Source organism: Sinohyriopsis cumingii, chromosome 9 (genome assembly GCF_028554795.1).
Source record: "Sinohyriopsis cumingii isolate HCF-2022 chromosome 9, ASM2855479v2, whole genome shotgun sequence".
NCBI lineage: Eukaryota > Metazoa > Mollusca > Bivalvia > Unionida > Unionidae > Sinohyriopsis > Sinohyriopsis cumingii.
The window spans coordinates 26,636,975-26,653,328 of NC_142969.1; the positions used below are offsets into that span (position 1 = coordinate 26,636,975).

General features: G+C 36.2%; 1 protein-coding gene across 1 annotated transcript in view; it reads left to right on the forward strand.

Moving 5' to 3' along the window:
- The first annotated feature begins 819 nt into the window (after nucleotides 1-819).
- Nucleotides 820-16,354, forward strand: part of LOC149791441 (cilia- and flagella-associated protein 410-like) — a 32,829-nt gene continuing 17,294 nt past the window's right edge. Inside the window, exons 1-4 of the mRNA XM_089969974.1 lie at nucleotides 820-911; nucleotides 8,123-8,188; nucleotides 12,813-13,042; nucleotides 14,429-14,618. Coding sequence (XP_089826100.1) covers nucleotides 826-911; nucleotides 8,123-8,188; nucleotides 12,813-13,042; nucleotides 14,429-14,618 — 572 coding nt within the window. The 5' untranslated portion in view covers nucleotides 820-825. The remainder of the gene's footprint in view (nucleotides 912-8,122; nucleotides 8,189-12,812; nucleotides 13,043-14,428; nucleotides 14,619-16,354) is intronic.

Consider the following 16,354-nt stretch of genomic DNA (forward strand, 5'->3'; position numbering starts at 1 on the left):
ATATTTAAAGGCAATTACATATTTTAATATTGCCTCTGAAAATATTATATTCGAAATGAATAACAATAACCTGTTTTTATTTATTGTTCTATGTTATCTCTATTAAAATAAATGTGCATAAATCATCATGGCAAAGCCGCATTGGGTCAAATTATAATTGTTTACTTTATGTCAGTTATAATGTGAAAAAATGAATTTGGTGGGTGAACTGCACAAATGTTATAGTATAATTTGTTTTGTATTAAATCACGGAAATCAGTTAAAGTTTAATATGGTAAAGGTTTGACTTTATGAACACGTGTTGACGTTTCGGTCAAGTACTTTTGACTTGGATACGTTTTTACTTAAAAATTACTCTTTAAATGCCTTCTCACAGAATTGTATTATTAACAACGATAAACACATTCTTTAGCTGTAGATATGTATCTTTATTTATACATAACACATCTGTAATCTGTTATGTTTAGAATACATTTATTTTTTAATGTAGATTCATGGCCGATGCAGTTTGAAACAAAGAATTCTTATCCTATCGTATTTATTACTAATACGAATACGTTGAATGGAAACAGTTCCTAAATAACTGCGGTTTCGTCATCTTGAAGTATTTGTTTGAGTTAAATCATGTTTTTTTTCACGTCAGTTGAGAGCAAATTGAATTTATTTGATTAAGCAAGGTTCCAAGAAAATCTTGTAAGAATCTACGACGACGACGACGACGATGATGATGATGATGATTAATACCGTGCGTTTGCATTACGGGAATCAGGATCTGACTCGCATGACTAAATTATACATTTCATAGGTAAACTTCCGGTTGTCAAAATGGAAACTGGAAAATTAACAGGTCCGATTGTTTTGGCCCGAACAAGGGCTCCCGACTTAGAGAGCGTAAAAAAGTTAAACTGTTGGTAAGATATAACATTTGACTTTTATTACTGCTGTATTATTTTTCAAATATGTAACGGTTATACATGGTTACGTTGCATGATATGTTAAGTGACAATTTCCCAAATTTCGATATAAGCGATGGTTGTTTTTGTTGTTGTTGTAGGGTTTACCGCCATTTTTCAGCACAGGACAGGCTATACATGGCGGCCAGTATTAATGGTGGAGGTAGAACCCGGGAAAACACCGGAAAGAACCACCGATCCTCGAGAAGCTACTGGCAAGCTTTCTCACATACCCACATTGGCTGAAGATATAAGCGATGGAATAACTCGGTAGTCATTGTCATATTCTAACACTATTATTGTAGGTGGGTAGCCAAGAAGTTTCACAAGAGTCGCATGAAACAACAACAATATATATACAAGCTGTTTATTATTTATCATATCACATCTTGTACATTACACCCCATTTCGTTTCCGTACCTAGTCCTACAATGTAAGACGTATCACGTTATTTATGTTTTAGTGCTACGTCTTACTACCCAAATAGCGGTTTTGTATAGCCTCTTCCTATGTCGGTTGACATCAGAACGAGTAGTCAAAATTTCAGGCATCAACTCACACACTTGGTGGCCCATGTCAACACTTTTCCACAAATTGATATGTAATTAATATACTTGCTGTGCTGTTTTTGTCCAGGCTGAATACAAATCTAACATGGATGCATTTTCATGTTCCATCGACATACATCTAAATTTGTTGAAATACGACGGTAGTCGAGGTATACTGAAGTAGGTTCAAGTATATTCATGTGGGGGATATGTTTCTTGAACGAAATGAAACATTGCTTACAGTTCCAATAGGCATAGTATATTTTTTATTCATTTCATTAAAGAATAATATTTTAACTTAAACCAATTTCGGCATTCCCAGCTTTCATTGCTTTCCAGCCAACTGTTACTGAAATGTAGGCCAACGAAACTTGAAAATAGTTCCATTTCTTTTGAGAGAATTTGAATTTATTAGAGAAAAGACATCAGAGTAAGTAAAGTCTGACTAAAACATTATGACTTTGTAGAAAAGTATCATTACTGGTTGCCAGTTGTATGAGATATTTCTGAAAATTTGACTTTCGTTACCATGTTATTCGACATTAAAACATACTACAGTGCTGTTAGTTAGGCAGTAAGACCCAGACACCCAAAACATAAATATCAGCATCAGGGTCTTTCATGTAGGACTATACATCTACCCAGATCTTCATATTGTTTTGGTCAACTTTTTACTTCAGAATAACCTGCATTGTGTATAGTACAAGTCACATGGGTCAAGTACACATTCTACACTGACTATTTCAGTAATTGGTGTAATTTTTTTTAGAATTTGATTCTTCATACCTTTAAGTGGCAAGTATTCACTTCATTTGGATTCCTATACTTCCAAATTCCTTTGGAAGGTCATTATTTAGACAGCCCTAGAGGTGCATATAACAAAATCAGTGTTAAAGTACATAGACATATTTGGATGAGATGAACCTAACGGTGTGATCCAGTACAATCTCTATTGAATGTAGTGCTCTGATGTCACAATGAAAGCTACACCTAGGGATAAACGAATTTGTACTACACTTGATTGTGATGATTCGACTATATGCACTTACTTTGACCCAACATATCCACCACTGTAACAGTCAATAGCTATAGATAATTTTCGTCTGAAAGTTTCTTGGTGACAGTTAAGGTGCAGAGCATTCATTAACCCTTTAAGCCCCGATCCCGTCTGTAGGTGTGATCTGGTTTCTGCATTCAATGGCCAATCCCGCCTGTAGTCGTGATTTTTTTACTGCATTCAATGGCCGATCCCGTCTCCAAGCGTGATGAATGTGTGTTCGATTCAACGTCTCTGATTGGTTAGAAATGGGTTTATTCCAAGAACTAACAACTATTAAACCAATCAGAAATGATTTTACTTTCATTTGCGGAAATTTGAATTGTTCAGAAGCTAAGGGCTCCTGTTTTGAAAGCGGTTTAACTACACGTGTTCTGGTCATGAAAAATCGTAAATGATGGCAGACGTAAGAGTGATTTTTGATGAGAGCAAAAACGAGGAGTTTCTCGGGTTTGATCTTGAAAATACTGAGCAAGCTGAGGAAAGATATGTTCGGCAGTTGGATATTTTGTGAGATTTCGATTCGGACATAGAAGTTTCTGAGACTGAATCATCCGAAGATGAGGATGCTGACAGCGATGATGATCGAGTTCTTGTGGATAAACGTTGCACATAATTTTGTCATTTCTGTATAAATAAGTCGTGAATGACTTGGACAAATAGGAAAAAAAATACATCACTGTGTAGACAAATTCATTTGCAATAAATGGTGAAACTTTCTTGGATTTTAATTGGATATAAGCAGAGAAATTAAGGTAAGAGTGAATGCATGTGCACGATGTTTACAAAATTTTTCAAACAGGTAAAAACTCTGGGGCACACGCAGCTAAACACAGCTTAGCGCTGCTGGGGCATAGCAGCAGTGATACTGATAACAGGTCTGGGGCTGAATGAGTTAATCAGGATTGAATAGACTTTGGTTAAAGAAAATTAGTGTTAAATTTGAAAAGAACCATTTATGTTTAATTTAAAATGAGAAATGCACATACATGACCCATGTGACTTGTACTATAGCATGTTCCCCTGTTGACTGACAGGGTAACTAGAGGCTAAATGGTCAGGAATATCTCAAACACTTTGTAGCCCATATTAACACTTAGCCACAAATCAAAGTCTATTGACTTTGGACAGACATACCCAATCGTTTGTATCCCCCTACCAATTTTCAAAACAAAAGGCATAAAAGATATTTAAAAAATACACAAAACTTAGAGTCATTTCATTAGTAATTTGTAACCTGATTGTTGCCAGGGGCTCCAAATACTGTCAACTTGTTGGCATTTTAAATCAAATGGTAGTTTCTTGAGCGATATGGCCACCATATTTACATGGGCGGGCTTATGTTTTAAAGCAACATGTTTGATATAGTTCATCTTCTTTGATACAGTAAAACCTGTCATGAGCGACCTCTGCTATGAGCGACCACCTGTCATTTCCGACCACAATCGTAATGCACGGATCGATTTTACTATATAAATGCTCTGTTATGAACGACCACCTGCTGAACGCGACCAGCGACTGCGATTTCTTGGCAAAATATGCATTTTGACACTGCTATGAACGACCGCATCGCCAAAAAATCAAAACAGATTGACACCACTGACCTTAACTTAATCCTTTGTAAACACTAGAGCTCGGGATAAATGTAGTATGCAAACAAAGTGCACATTAAATAACACTATAGTTGAACAACCATATATCGGGATAAACACCTCTAACCATCATTTAATCCTTTGTAACAAAGACTGCATAAATAGCAAAGATTGCTCTAATAAAGTATTTAAAAATAATTTGTCTTGCTACAGTACCAGTTTTGTGAAATTTACAACTCCAGCGTACGGTGTCATTTGTAAACTGCAGTAAACCAGACTAAAGTACATGTCACTAACTGCCATTGTAGTGCCGAAGTCATGTGAATAGCCAGTAAGAGTAACATCAAAGGGAGTAATGATGGATATACGCAGTCAATTTAGAGGTTTGTATTTTTTCTTTATCTGTATGAAAACTCACAAAACGCCGGTAGTCCTTATGTCCAAGTGAGTAATCGTTTGAAAGGGCTTCAGTGTTGGTTTGAGTACGTCGTTTGCTTTCCAGTTAATCCATAATGCCTGGAGGGTGAATGAGCTCATTGTCTTTAATACTAGTAAGTGAGAATCATTTCCAGATTTTTTTAAAATTATTTTTTATTTCTTTTGTTAGTGTTTCACCAAGCTACAATCTGTTTACTTGGGTGCAGATGGTCGGAACATTTGTTTATCGAGCTATAACGCTGTTGATTTGAACTTCGTCTCAGAATAAATGTACAGTATTGTTTCCTGATGAGTTAATTATGTCTTTTGGTTTCATTCATTGGTACATAATATATATTTATTCCACAATTCCCCAAAACCTGATCAAAACCGATAGTCTTTATAACGTCAACACTAATAACAACGGCAGAATCTCCGCTGAAAAAAAGAAAAATTTTAACACTGGAAGAAAGGATTAATGTCATTGAAAGAAATGAAAAAGGCGAGACCACTCGCAAAATAGCAGTCAGCTTAAACGTCTGTAAAACGCAAGTTCAAAATGTAATCAAAGACAAGAAGTCCATTAGAAACGAATGGCAGAAAGGTGCACAAGCACAGAGGAAATATGCCACGGCACGACGGACAGTTTACAGAGATCTGAACGAGCGAGTATGGGAGTGGTTTTGTGTCGCAAGTAGTAAAAACATACCAGTAAGTGGGAAGTTGATTCATGAAAGGGCAATAATTGAGATACATGTTCAGACCAAATAGCTGAGTAAAACATGTCAACAAAGAAGTATAATGGATTTCTTTAAAAAAAACAAGTGAATAAGTGTATAAAATAAGATATAGACATCATATCTAACTGTTAATTTTTTGTATATATTAATGTGATGTTGAAATATAAATTTTATTCTCGTTTGATAGATGTATATCTTTATTATATAAAGATATTTTGAGAGGAATGCATGCATTATTTAACAAGATTCATGAATAAAGGATATGATACATGTACAGTGAGTATGGGTATTATTTATTTTTCAACAATGCTAACTATTGACCCTGAAAACCAGTCCATTTTCACACACCTCTTATGAGAGACCACCTGTCTTGAGAGACCGCTTTTGGTTGGCAGAAGGAGCGGTCTGTCATAACAGGTTTTACTGTAGTCTCAGAAATTCCATTAATTTTGGAGTTACATCTTTTGAATACATGTATACAAGAGTTCCTCCATTTTATTTGCTCAGATTTTTTTAGAAATATTAAAACTAGACATTGCAGATATTGGACACGGATGACATAACCAGCAAAGGACAGTGATCAGTAAGTATGTTTGTTTATATTGAGAGCTTCCATTCAGTTTGAAATACAAATAGGGCAACAGTTTAGAAATTATAAATTGTTGGCTGAAATGACAATTGATTGTTTTGAGAATTTTTATATCCTTTTGCTTTTTGTTTTTTAAAATTGGAGGGGAGGACAAGCAGGAGAGTGTGCAAATATTATACTTGCTTTAGTCAGACTATGCTTACACTGATGTCTTTTTCCTGTTGGAATCGAATTCTGATACAAGCAAGTAGACACATTTTCAAGTTGTGTTGATATTAATCTCAGTTGGTTGAAATGTGATGGTAGCTCAGACCCATTAGGTGTAGCCTGACAAGTTGGGTCTATTCCCTGGCTTCGGGGTGAGAGGAGACCAGTGGTATCTTATTAAAAACAATAAGTCATTTTGCAAGCTACTGTTTATATCTAATATATACATTCTAAAGTTCAGTCCACCTCTCCAAGTTTTACACTATCAATCATTCCAGTATGTCTGCTAGGTATCCTGTCTCTGTTATGTTCCCATTTCGTATCTCAACTTGTATCTGGTTCTCGGTTCTTTTCTTGTTCTCCTGACTATGCACACTATATCTTCTTATGTATATATATATATATATATATATATATATATATATATATATATATATATATATATATATATATATATATACTGGTTGCCATTGAGTTTAATTTCTAAATTCTGTATAACACTGACATAACTCTTGTTTGTCCATCAGAGTGAGTCTGAATTTTGTCAATCCAATGAAGGTCTTATTCAAAGCACTAAGCTAGGCATCACACACTTCTTGCACTTGGCTACTGTCCCATCCAAGCTATCAGTTTTAACATACTACATACGGAACTGGGGCGGGGGGGGGGCTTGTTGTTGTTGTAGGGTTTAACACCATTTTTCAGCACACGATAGGCTATGCATGGCGTCCAGTATTAATGGTGGAGGAAGAACCTGGGAAAACCCAGGGAAGAACCATCGACCCACGAGAAGCTACTGGCAAGCTTTCTCCCATACCCACATTAGCTGTATCCGACCGAGATTCGAACCCACCCAGACAGAACTGAGATGGCAGTGATCCGTAACGGAGAGCGCTTTATACCACTCAGCCACTCAGGGACCCTGCTTGGTATATTTGAAACTAGTTTTTGTTTGAAGGTAACATTATGATTCATTTTCTCTCATATGCTACTAGGATATAGCAAAAACCAACATTCATTGGATGATCACTCCTGATTGAGATCACCCAGTCTCATTCGTATCAGTGGTGGGAATGATTAGGATAGACTTTTATGCCCAGTTAGGACTTTACATATTTATTCTTCAGCATCTAAGGGAAAAGGAAGGGTAGGGAGCATCTTCTCCTCCCTAATAAAGGTTCAACTGATATTTCAGTTTCTATGTGTATTGCATTACCTATCAAGAGAGCTTACCAGTCCCTTACTGATTGGGACCTGTCTTTCATGACAATTAAAGTCCATGAGGTTCGAAGCATTGCTGTCTGTCATGGGCCTATTGAACTTATGAAAGCTGCATTTTGGTACTCTAACACATCTTTCTCCTCCTTTAACCTCTGCTAATTAGCCCACCAAAAGCAAAGTCTTTAGGATTTTTTCATTAGGCTCGATCATCATCACTCAGAAAATGAACCATATTGATTCCATCTCACAGTAGTCTTCTACTCTTTAGTGGTAGTGAGTATTCCTTGTGTTGTCAACTTTTGCCAGTTCTGGGATCATCAGGCTCCTAGCATACTGACAAATTCAGCTATGCAACAGTAACATGTACAGTCCTACTGATATTAAAATATATTGTGGGGGCCAGAACTAATTTTAAATTATACAGTATTTACTTATTCATATAGCCAGATTCCCTTCTCCCACCCGACATTGATGTCCCACTAAGTTAGACTGCTCCCTTAAAATGAATGAAGGAGCAGTACGCATGGTCATGAATGGGCAGGGTGTCTGAGACTGTTTAGGAATAAATCTGCGCAGGGTGTCCAAGATGTTCTGGCATCTTCTGGTTTACTAGACTACTGGAAAGATGTAGTGAAATCCAATGGACTACAAGGGACTATTAAAGATGTGAAATCCAATTGACTACAAGGGACTATTAACAAATTTAGTCCTATGTGACCTTATTGCTATAAAAAAATAATGAAATTCATAGAGAACAGAACTCCTGTTGATTCAATAACTGTTTTTCTTTTTTTGCAGGGGTTCAGAGATTGAGGATATGTCAGTTGTGAGGACCATGCCTAATTTAGAAATCTGCAGTGTGAGGTAAGGGGAGTTTCCGTTTGAATATTGCCATGTGTATGTGAGTACTATTGTACAAATCAGGTGCATCTTAGACTTGAGTACTCAGGTACGAGTCTCGAGTCTGGTCTATCTTAGACTTAGGTACTCAAGTACATGTCAGGTGCATCCTAGACTTGAGTACTCAAGTATGAGTCTGGTACATCCTAGACTTGAGTACTCAGGTATGAGTCTGGTACATCCTAGACTTGAGTACTGAAGTACAAATCTGATACATCCTGGGCTTGAGTACAAAAGTACAAATCTGATACATCCAGGAATAGAGTACTCAAGTATGAGCCTGGTATACCATAGACTTGAGTGGTGAGGTACAAATCTGGTACATCCTGGGCTTGAGTACAAAAGTACAAATCTGATACATCCAGGAATAGAGTACTCAAGTATGAACCTGGTATACCAAAGACTTGAGTAGTGAAGTACAAATCTGGTACATTCTGGAGAATGACATCCAGCCTGGAAATCATAAAATGAGTTTAAACTGGAGTTGCATCATTAGCCAATCAAAATTGAAGTTACCAAAATTTGAGACTTGGATTGCATCATCAGCCAATAATAATTGAAGTTACACTACTCCCAATTATGAGACCTTTATCCATGTGTGATAATTCATGGCATTTTATAAAAAATGAATCCTCTATCCCATGTACAGTATGTAAGCAGTATATGAACCAAAACTAATTGAGACATGCATGTGTAGGGCTGTTGTTAAAACTAAAACACAAAACACTGGTTCATACTCATTATCAGAATTATTATGAGGTCAAGGCCAGGATGATGAAAATTTTCTTACAGTGAAAATGATTTGTGAAATTAATTTATACATACACTAATTCCTTTGTAACAATGTCAGGTGTAACAAAATATTGGATATAATGAAACACTAGAGCTGAAGTGAATGCTTAGCATTGGAATCAGGATAATTTTTTGGCAAATATTCAAATGGAAAACTGTTATTCAAATATTCAGGCCTTTCTAGTGAGTATGGCAAAGAAGCTAATGCAAAAATTTAAACTATATAGTTTTGAATTAGTTTCCATGAGAATATCTCAAAATCTGCTAAATTACCTGAAATTCAAAATGCCACTAAGTTACTCATAATGTGAAAATATGAACACTAATTTGAAACTCAGACGTGCAAAATGGGTCCTTCATTTGCTGATAGCTAGTCAAAAATAGACTTGGGTTGAAATCACCAAACAAATACTACTCACAAAATATGACTAGAGTTACTATATAAATGAGACTGTCACAAGTGATGAATCATGGATTTACTTGTCTGAAGCCAACTTGAGAGAAAATAATGAAGTTTGGACTGGAGAAAACAAACAGAAACCATAAATCGCAGGACATTGTTGGAATGTTTTATACACATTTTTTATGCAAAAGGTTAAATCATCCAGGTACATGTGCTTGACTCTGCTAGTGTCACTGAACTTTTTTGTCCATCCATAATTTTGCCATGATGATGCGCTGGTGCATATATCTGCTTTCATGATAAATTTCCAGTAGGGACACATCATCTGAACTTTGCCAAATCCTCCTTAAAGCCCTTTTTTTTAGCGCCAAGTGATTTTTGGCTGAATCACATTTTCAAAGATTTGTAAGTGGCAGATGATATGAAAAATGCCATATGGTTGGAAGTGCAGTTTTCCAGTGTATTGACAACATACCAAAAGGTGAATACAAAATGGTATTTAATAATTGGATAATCAGACTGTACAGGTGCATGGAGAGTGCTTCAGGAGCATGCACTAATGTACTGTGTACTAATATAAAAAAAACATTGTTATACAGCACACTAATATTCAGGACTTTTTATATACCCCTAAACATTGTTATACAGCACACTAATATTCAGAACTTGTTATATACCCCTGAACATTGTTATACAGCACACTAATATTCAGGACTTGTTATATACCCCTGAACATTGTTATACAGAACACTAATATTCAGAACTTGTTATATACCCCTGAACATTGTTATACAGCACACTAATATTCAGAACTTGTTATATACCCCTGAACATTGTTATACTGCACACTAATATTCAGAACTTGTTATATACCCCTGAACATTGTTATACAGCACACTAATATTCAGGACTTGTTATATACCCCTGAACATTGTTATACAGCACACTAATATTCAGGACTTGTTATATACCCCTGAACATTGTTATACAGCACACTAATATTCAGGACTTGTTATATACCCCTGAACATTGTTATACAGCACACTAATATTCAGAACTTGTTATATACCCCTGAACATTGTTATACAGCACACTAATATTCAGAACTTGTTATATACCCCTGAACATTGTTATACAGCACACTAATATTCAGGACCTGTTATATACCCCTGAACATTGTTATACAGCACACTAATATTCAGGACTTGTTATATACCCCTGAACATTGTTATACAGCACACTAATATTCAGAACTTGTTATATACCCCTGAACATTGTTATACAGCACACTAATATTCAGGACTTGTTATATACCCCTGAACATTGTTATACAGCACACTAATATTCAGGACTTGTTATATACCCCTGAACATTGTTAAACAGCACACTAATATTCAGGACTTGTTATATACCCCTGAACATTGTTATACAGCACACTAATATTCAGAACTTGTTATATACCCCTGAACATTGTTATACAGCACACTAATATTCAGGACTTGTTATATACCCCTGAACATTGTTATACAGCACACTAATATTCAGGACTTGTTATATACCCCTGAACATTGTTATACAGCACACTAATATTCAGGACCTGTTATATACCCCTGAACATTGTTAAACAGCACACTGATATTTATAGGTTACTGCATTTGTATGGGAAAATATGAACGAGTTTGGGATGGAATACTGCACAACCTTGGGAGTGCAGTATATCCTTCCAACAAAACGAGTTCATATTTTCCCGTGCAGATGCAGTAACCTTTTTATTATATGATCATTTTTTTAATTCTACCTTAGGTTTAATTATATAAACAAAATACACTTCAAGAAACAACGTAAATGAATGAATGCCGTATTCCAAACTAAATACACAAGCGCAGATTTGTCATTACACAATGACATCATTATTAATGTGCACATAACTTCGCCCAGATAAATTTGAACTTAGTCGCACACTTGACATAACTTTTGAAAGAAAATGGCATGTCTAGTTAAAATTGAAATGTACAGTCATATTGTGAATGAATGCACATTGCAACAACTTTTCCATTTGATCTGGAATGAATATATTTTGGTATTTTGTTTCAATTCGATGAAACTTTGTGATTTTGGACTTGATTCATCTGTGCAAATTATACATGAAATACATCTTATTGAAGTGGTGCGGGAGAAGCGTGTTTATGTCATGCAGATGTGTTTCTGTTTCTGTCATTGAATGTTTGAAATCATAATGTGGGAAAAATATGAAGTCTTTCAATTGCAATTATCAAAAAAACGCTATGGAATTTAATGCTTATTTCATTTTGAGTGCAGTAAGGAGGATGCAGTTGCACTTATTGAAATTACAGCACAGTTCCAAAATGTATAATCCAGATTGAAAACCTATGACATGGCTCATGTAATTCGGATTTGCAGAATTAAGAAAATACATTTTGAGGAAATTAGGATGTAAAACTGTAAGACAGTATATGCCTTGTCACTTGTATGTTATTTGTAAGGACCTTATCTTCCGTCTTTTATATAATTTAGCTAGCCAAAATCCGTAACATTGTATCAATGCAGAATGTGCCAAAACAGTTTTTTTGCAGTCCACAAAACATGTTTTAGTTCATTCAGAAACAAATTTAAACAACCACAACGTAAAGAGCCTCTTACGCGAGTGTACATGATTTGTGTACAAATCAAAAGTGCTGGCATCTGCATCGATTGTTTGTTTACAATAGAAAGTAGTTCCTTTATGCACATGAATGCTATATGTGTATTGTCTCGCGCATTCAGTATCGGGGAATACCTAATGATTCTGACAATGTAAAGTTAACAAGGAAAAAAATTAGCATATAATAAGGACTTCTTATATACCCCTGAACATTGTTATACAGCACATAAATATTCAGAACTTTTTTATATACCCCTTATATATTAAATCTTTGATAAATCTATCCATCTCTAGTGGACTAGTGCTTAGATCATCCGCCTCGGATGTGGGAGGTCGTGGGTTCGATCCCCGGCCGAGTCATACCAAAGACTTACAAAATGGTACTAACATCTGCCTCACTTGGTGCTCAGCATTAAGAGGTTAGTGTTAGGACTGGTCGGTCTGATGTCAGGATAATGTAACTGGGTGGGACATCATGCTACATGTCTGCAGCATGATGCCCCACTGCTAGATATCACTATAAACTGCCACACTGCAGACATTGTAGCGATATGACTGAAAAATTGTTAAGGCTATGTTAAAAAAAATTCCAAATCCAAAAATCCAAATCCAAGCAGAAATTTTGGGGAGGTGGGAGATATATATCTTTTTTTAAAATACTTTTAATAGCAAAGAGCAATTTTATCATATTTTTGGATTTATTTCATTTTTTTTATTAATTCTCATTTCAGTGTAAATGATATAGCAACATTAGAAGACTTCTCCTACTGTCCTAGTTTGCAAGAACTATATATAAGAAAGAATAAAATAGAAGACCTTTCAGAGATCTGCTATCTAAAAAATTTACAAAATCTGCGTATTTTGTGGCTTGCTGATAATCCTTGTGAAGAAAAGGCTGGGGCCAAATACAGATTAACTGTGCTCAGAAATCTTCCAAATTTGCAGAAATTAGATAATATTGGTAAGTATAAAAAGCTAAAACTATTAAATGAAATTTCTAAGAATTTTTCACTGGTCATCATGCATTGCTTGGTTATTGAGAAATGATTTCATAGAAAGAATTTTATTGAATTAAATGACAAGTGGCCATGTTTAAAAAGACAAGCTCAAATCACAAATGTGTTTAGATGAGATTCCAGTCTGTTTATTTTTATGGTTAAATGTTGAATAAAGTTTTATGATGATATTTCTGTGATCCATAAAACTTTTTTATGGTGATATTTCTGTGATGGACCTACGGGTGGCTGAGTGGTCTAAAGCATTTTCCATTATGGATCACTGCCATCTCACCTCTGTCTGCATGGGTTTGAGTCTTGGATTCGGCCAATGTGGGTATGTGAGAAAGCTTGTCATTAGCTTCTCGTGGGTCGGTATCTCTTTCCGGAGTTTTCCCGGGTTCTTCCTCCACCATTAATACAGGCCGCCATGTATAGCCTATCGTGTGCTGAAAAATGGTGTTAAACCCTACAATAACAATAACATAACTGTGATGGGCCATCATCAGTTTGCAAGAAAAGCCTAGCAGATACAGTTAAAGTGAATCCATTTTTAAATGGGCCCTCTTTGTGACAAATTAATATTTAGCATTGGTTTTGAATGGGTCCCCTGTAAGACCAATTAACATGTAGCATTTGTTTTGAATGGGTCCCATGTAAGACCAATTAACATGTAGCATTTGTTTTGAATGGGTCCCCTGTAAAACCAATTAACATGTAGCTTTTCTTTGAATGGGTCACATGTAAGACCAATTAACATGTACAATTTGTTATGTATGGGTCCCCTGTATGGCCAGTTAATATGTTGCATTTGTTTTGAACGGGTCCCCTGTTTGATCAGTTAACTTGCAGCATTTGTTTTGCTCCAAAAGCAGTAATATTATGAGGTACTTGGCCCATCTAATTTTCTTGATGGCCCCTAAAACTTCCCCGTGGCATGTTCTTTTTTGTACTTTTGCATTACTAAAAACAGAAAATCATCCATTTACCTAGAGTGAGGAGGCCATTGTATTGTGTGGTTTGGAAGATGCCTGGTGTTTGATAATTGGCACTAGAATGTGTAGAGAATCCTGTTTATAATCATCATTACAGAGTCTTAACTTTTCATTCTTACTCTTAAAGTTGTACTGTACAAAATAAAAACTGTTGCAAATGCATAACTTGTGTAGCCATGTCATTTACACATGTGTATTAATCAGATTTATTGATTTCTACAAAAATTGTCAATTATTAGTTTATAAGTATGATATATCTTAGGTGGAAACTTATCATTGGACAAATGCTGTACTTTTTCATAATGGTTGCATGATCTCAGGTCATTCTAATCTTGTAAAAGCTCCTTGTGTAAACAGTGGTTCAGGAGGAGGAGAGAAACAAGGCACTGGAGGAGGGAGAGGAGTTAAGTCTTCCAGTCAAACAGGAGGTTCCTGAGGAGCCCCCTGCAGATGACAATGGTGCCAAACCCAAACTTACCACAATTGGCAGGAAGGACCCTGAGGAAGAGGGATTTGATCCAGTCACACTTAGCTGGGAGGAAACAAAGTTAGTTTTTATGTTCCACTGGTAATAAATCAGAAGAGCATATGGTATGGCCTGTCTTCCATTGTCCGCCTATCCGATAGCATCGTCCAGCAATCCAGTAGTGCAAGTTGTCATCACAACTCCTAAACTACTTGGAGGATTGCCATGAAACTTTACATGCACATTCATCCCATTTTCTAGTTTGTTATAAATGAAAATGGCACTGGATGGAAATCCAGTATGTCCATCACAGTCTCCGTCTTCAAAATATTGTTATTACTACTCCACCTGAATGGATAGTCTTAATGACTTGACTTTTGTCTCATAAAAAATTGGTCTGTATGGCCAGCATTTTAAGAATTGGTTCCATTTGTATTAGCTTTATTGGTCTTAGACTGAAAGAACTTATTGGATAGCCTGTTGTCCATTGATCTTCCTTTGATGATGCTGTGAATCTTTACACACACATTCATTCCAGGGTCTAGTTGTTGTTGTTGTTATTGTTGTAGGGTTTAATGCCATTTTTCAGCACAAGACAGGCTATACATAGCAGCCAGTATAACTGGTGGAGAAAGAACCCTGGAAAACCCAGGGAAGAACCAACGACCCAAGAGAAGCTACTGGCAGGCTTTCCCATGTACCCACACTAGCCGAGCCTTGGACTCGAAACCATGCAGACAGAGGTGAGATGGCAGTGATCCGGAATGGTGAGCGCTTTAGACCACTCAGCCACTTGGGGCCCCAGGGTCTAGTTAGTCCTAAATAAAAATGGTGTATGAGCAAATCAAGGAGGATCTTAAAAGTCCTTCTAATGTATGAATGTCATATTTACTTAAAGTTTTCACCAAAAGACTTCTTATGGTGTCTTGTTGCCCCAATTGAAAATGGTGTTAATCTGGCTGGTGCCTAGAATGGTTGCAATGGAAAGTCATCTGCAAGTCTTGTTATCACTACTTCATCTGAATGGAAAGTCATACCAACATGGGGTTTTCACCAGAAGAATTAATGTGATGTCTATTTGGTCCTGCGTGGAAATGGTGTTCTTGCCTTTTCATCAGAAAGGAAAGTCTATTAACATGGGACTTTCATCAGAAGACTTCTTATGGCGTCTAGCTAGTTCTTAAATGAAATATGGTGCTGAACTGACCTCTGATTTGGCCACCATGGCAGTCATCTTCAGAATGTCTTGATCCCTACTTGCCCTAAATGGAAAGTCTTACCAGGGTTTTCAGCAGAAGATTTATCATGGTGTCAAATTGGACCTGAATGAAAATGATGCAGATCTGACATCCAATATGGCCACTATGGTGGCCATCTTGAAAATCTTGCTATGACTTACTTTTGAATGAATGGTGGTATTCACATGGATTTTTCACTAAAAGACTTCTAATAATATCTGGTTGATCCTAAATGAAAATGGTCATGATATGAGATTCAATATGGTTACAGTCTCTAATTTGAAAACCTTGCTATTGCAGAAAGCTTAAAAGAGGTGTTTTGAACAATCAGCAGTTAAAAAGAAGAAATAGTCTTATCTTGGATTCCTGGAAATTCTTTTCAGTCATAAGAGTATCAGTCCATTTTTAGGTATTAAAGTTGCTGACCGTTTTAAAACCCTCTGCTGGCTTGGAGATGTAGAGTAGGCCTGATCCACACTTACACATTATGAAAGCTGTGACTAATGGAGGCAGGAGCTGCAGTGCCTATGTGTTTAGAGACTTATTGCTGAAAAGATGTAGTTTTGAATTGTAACATTT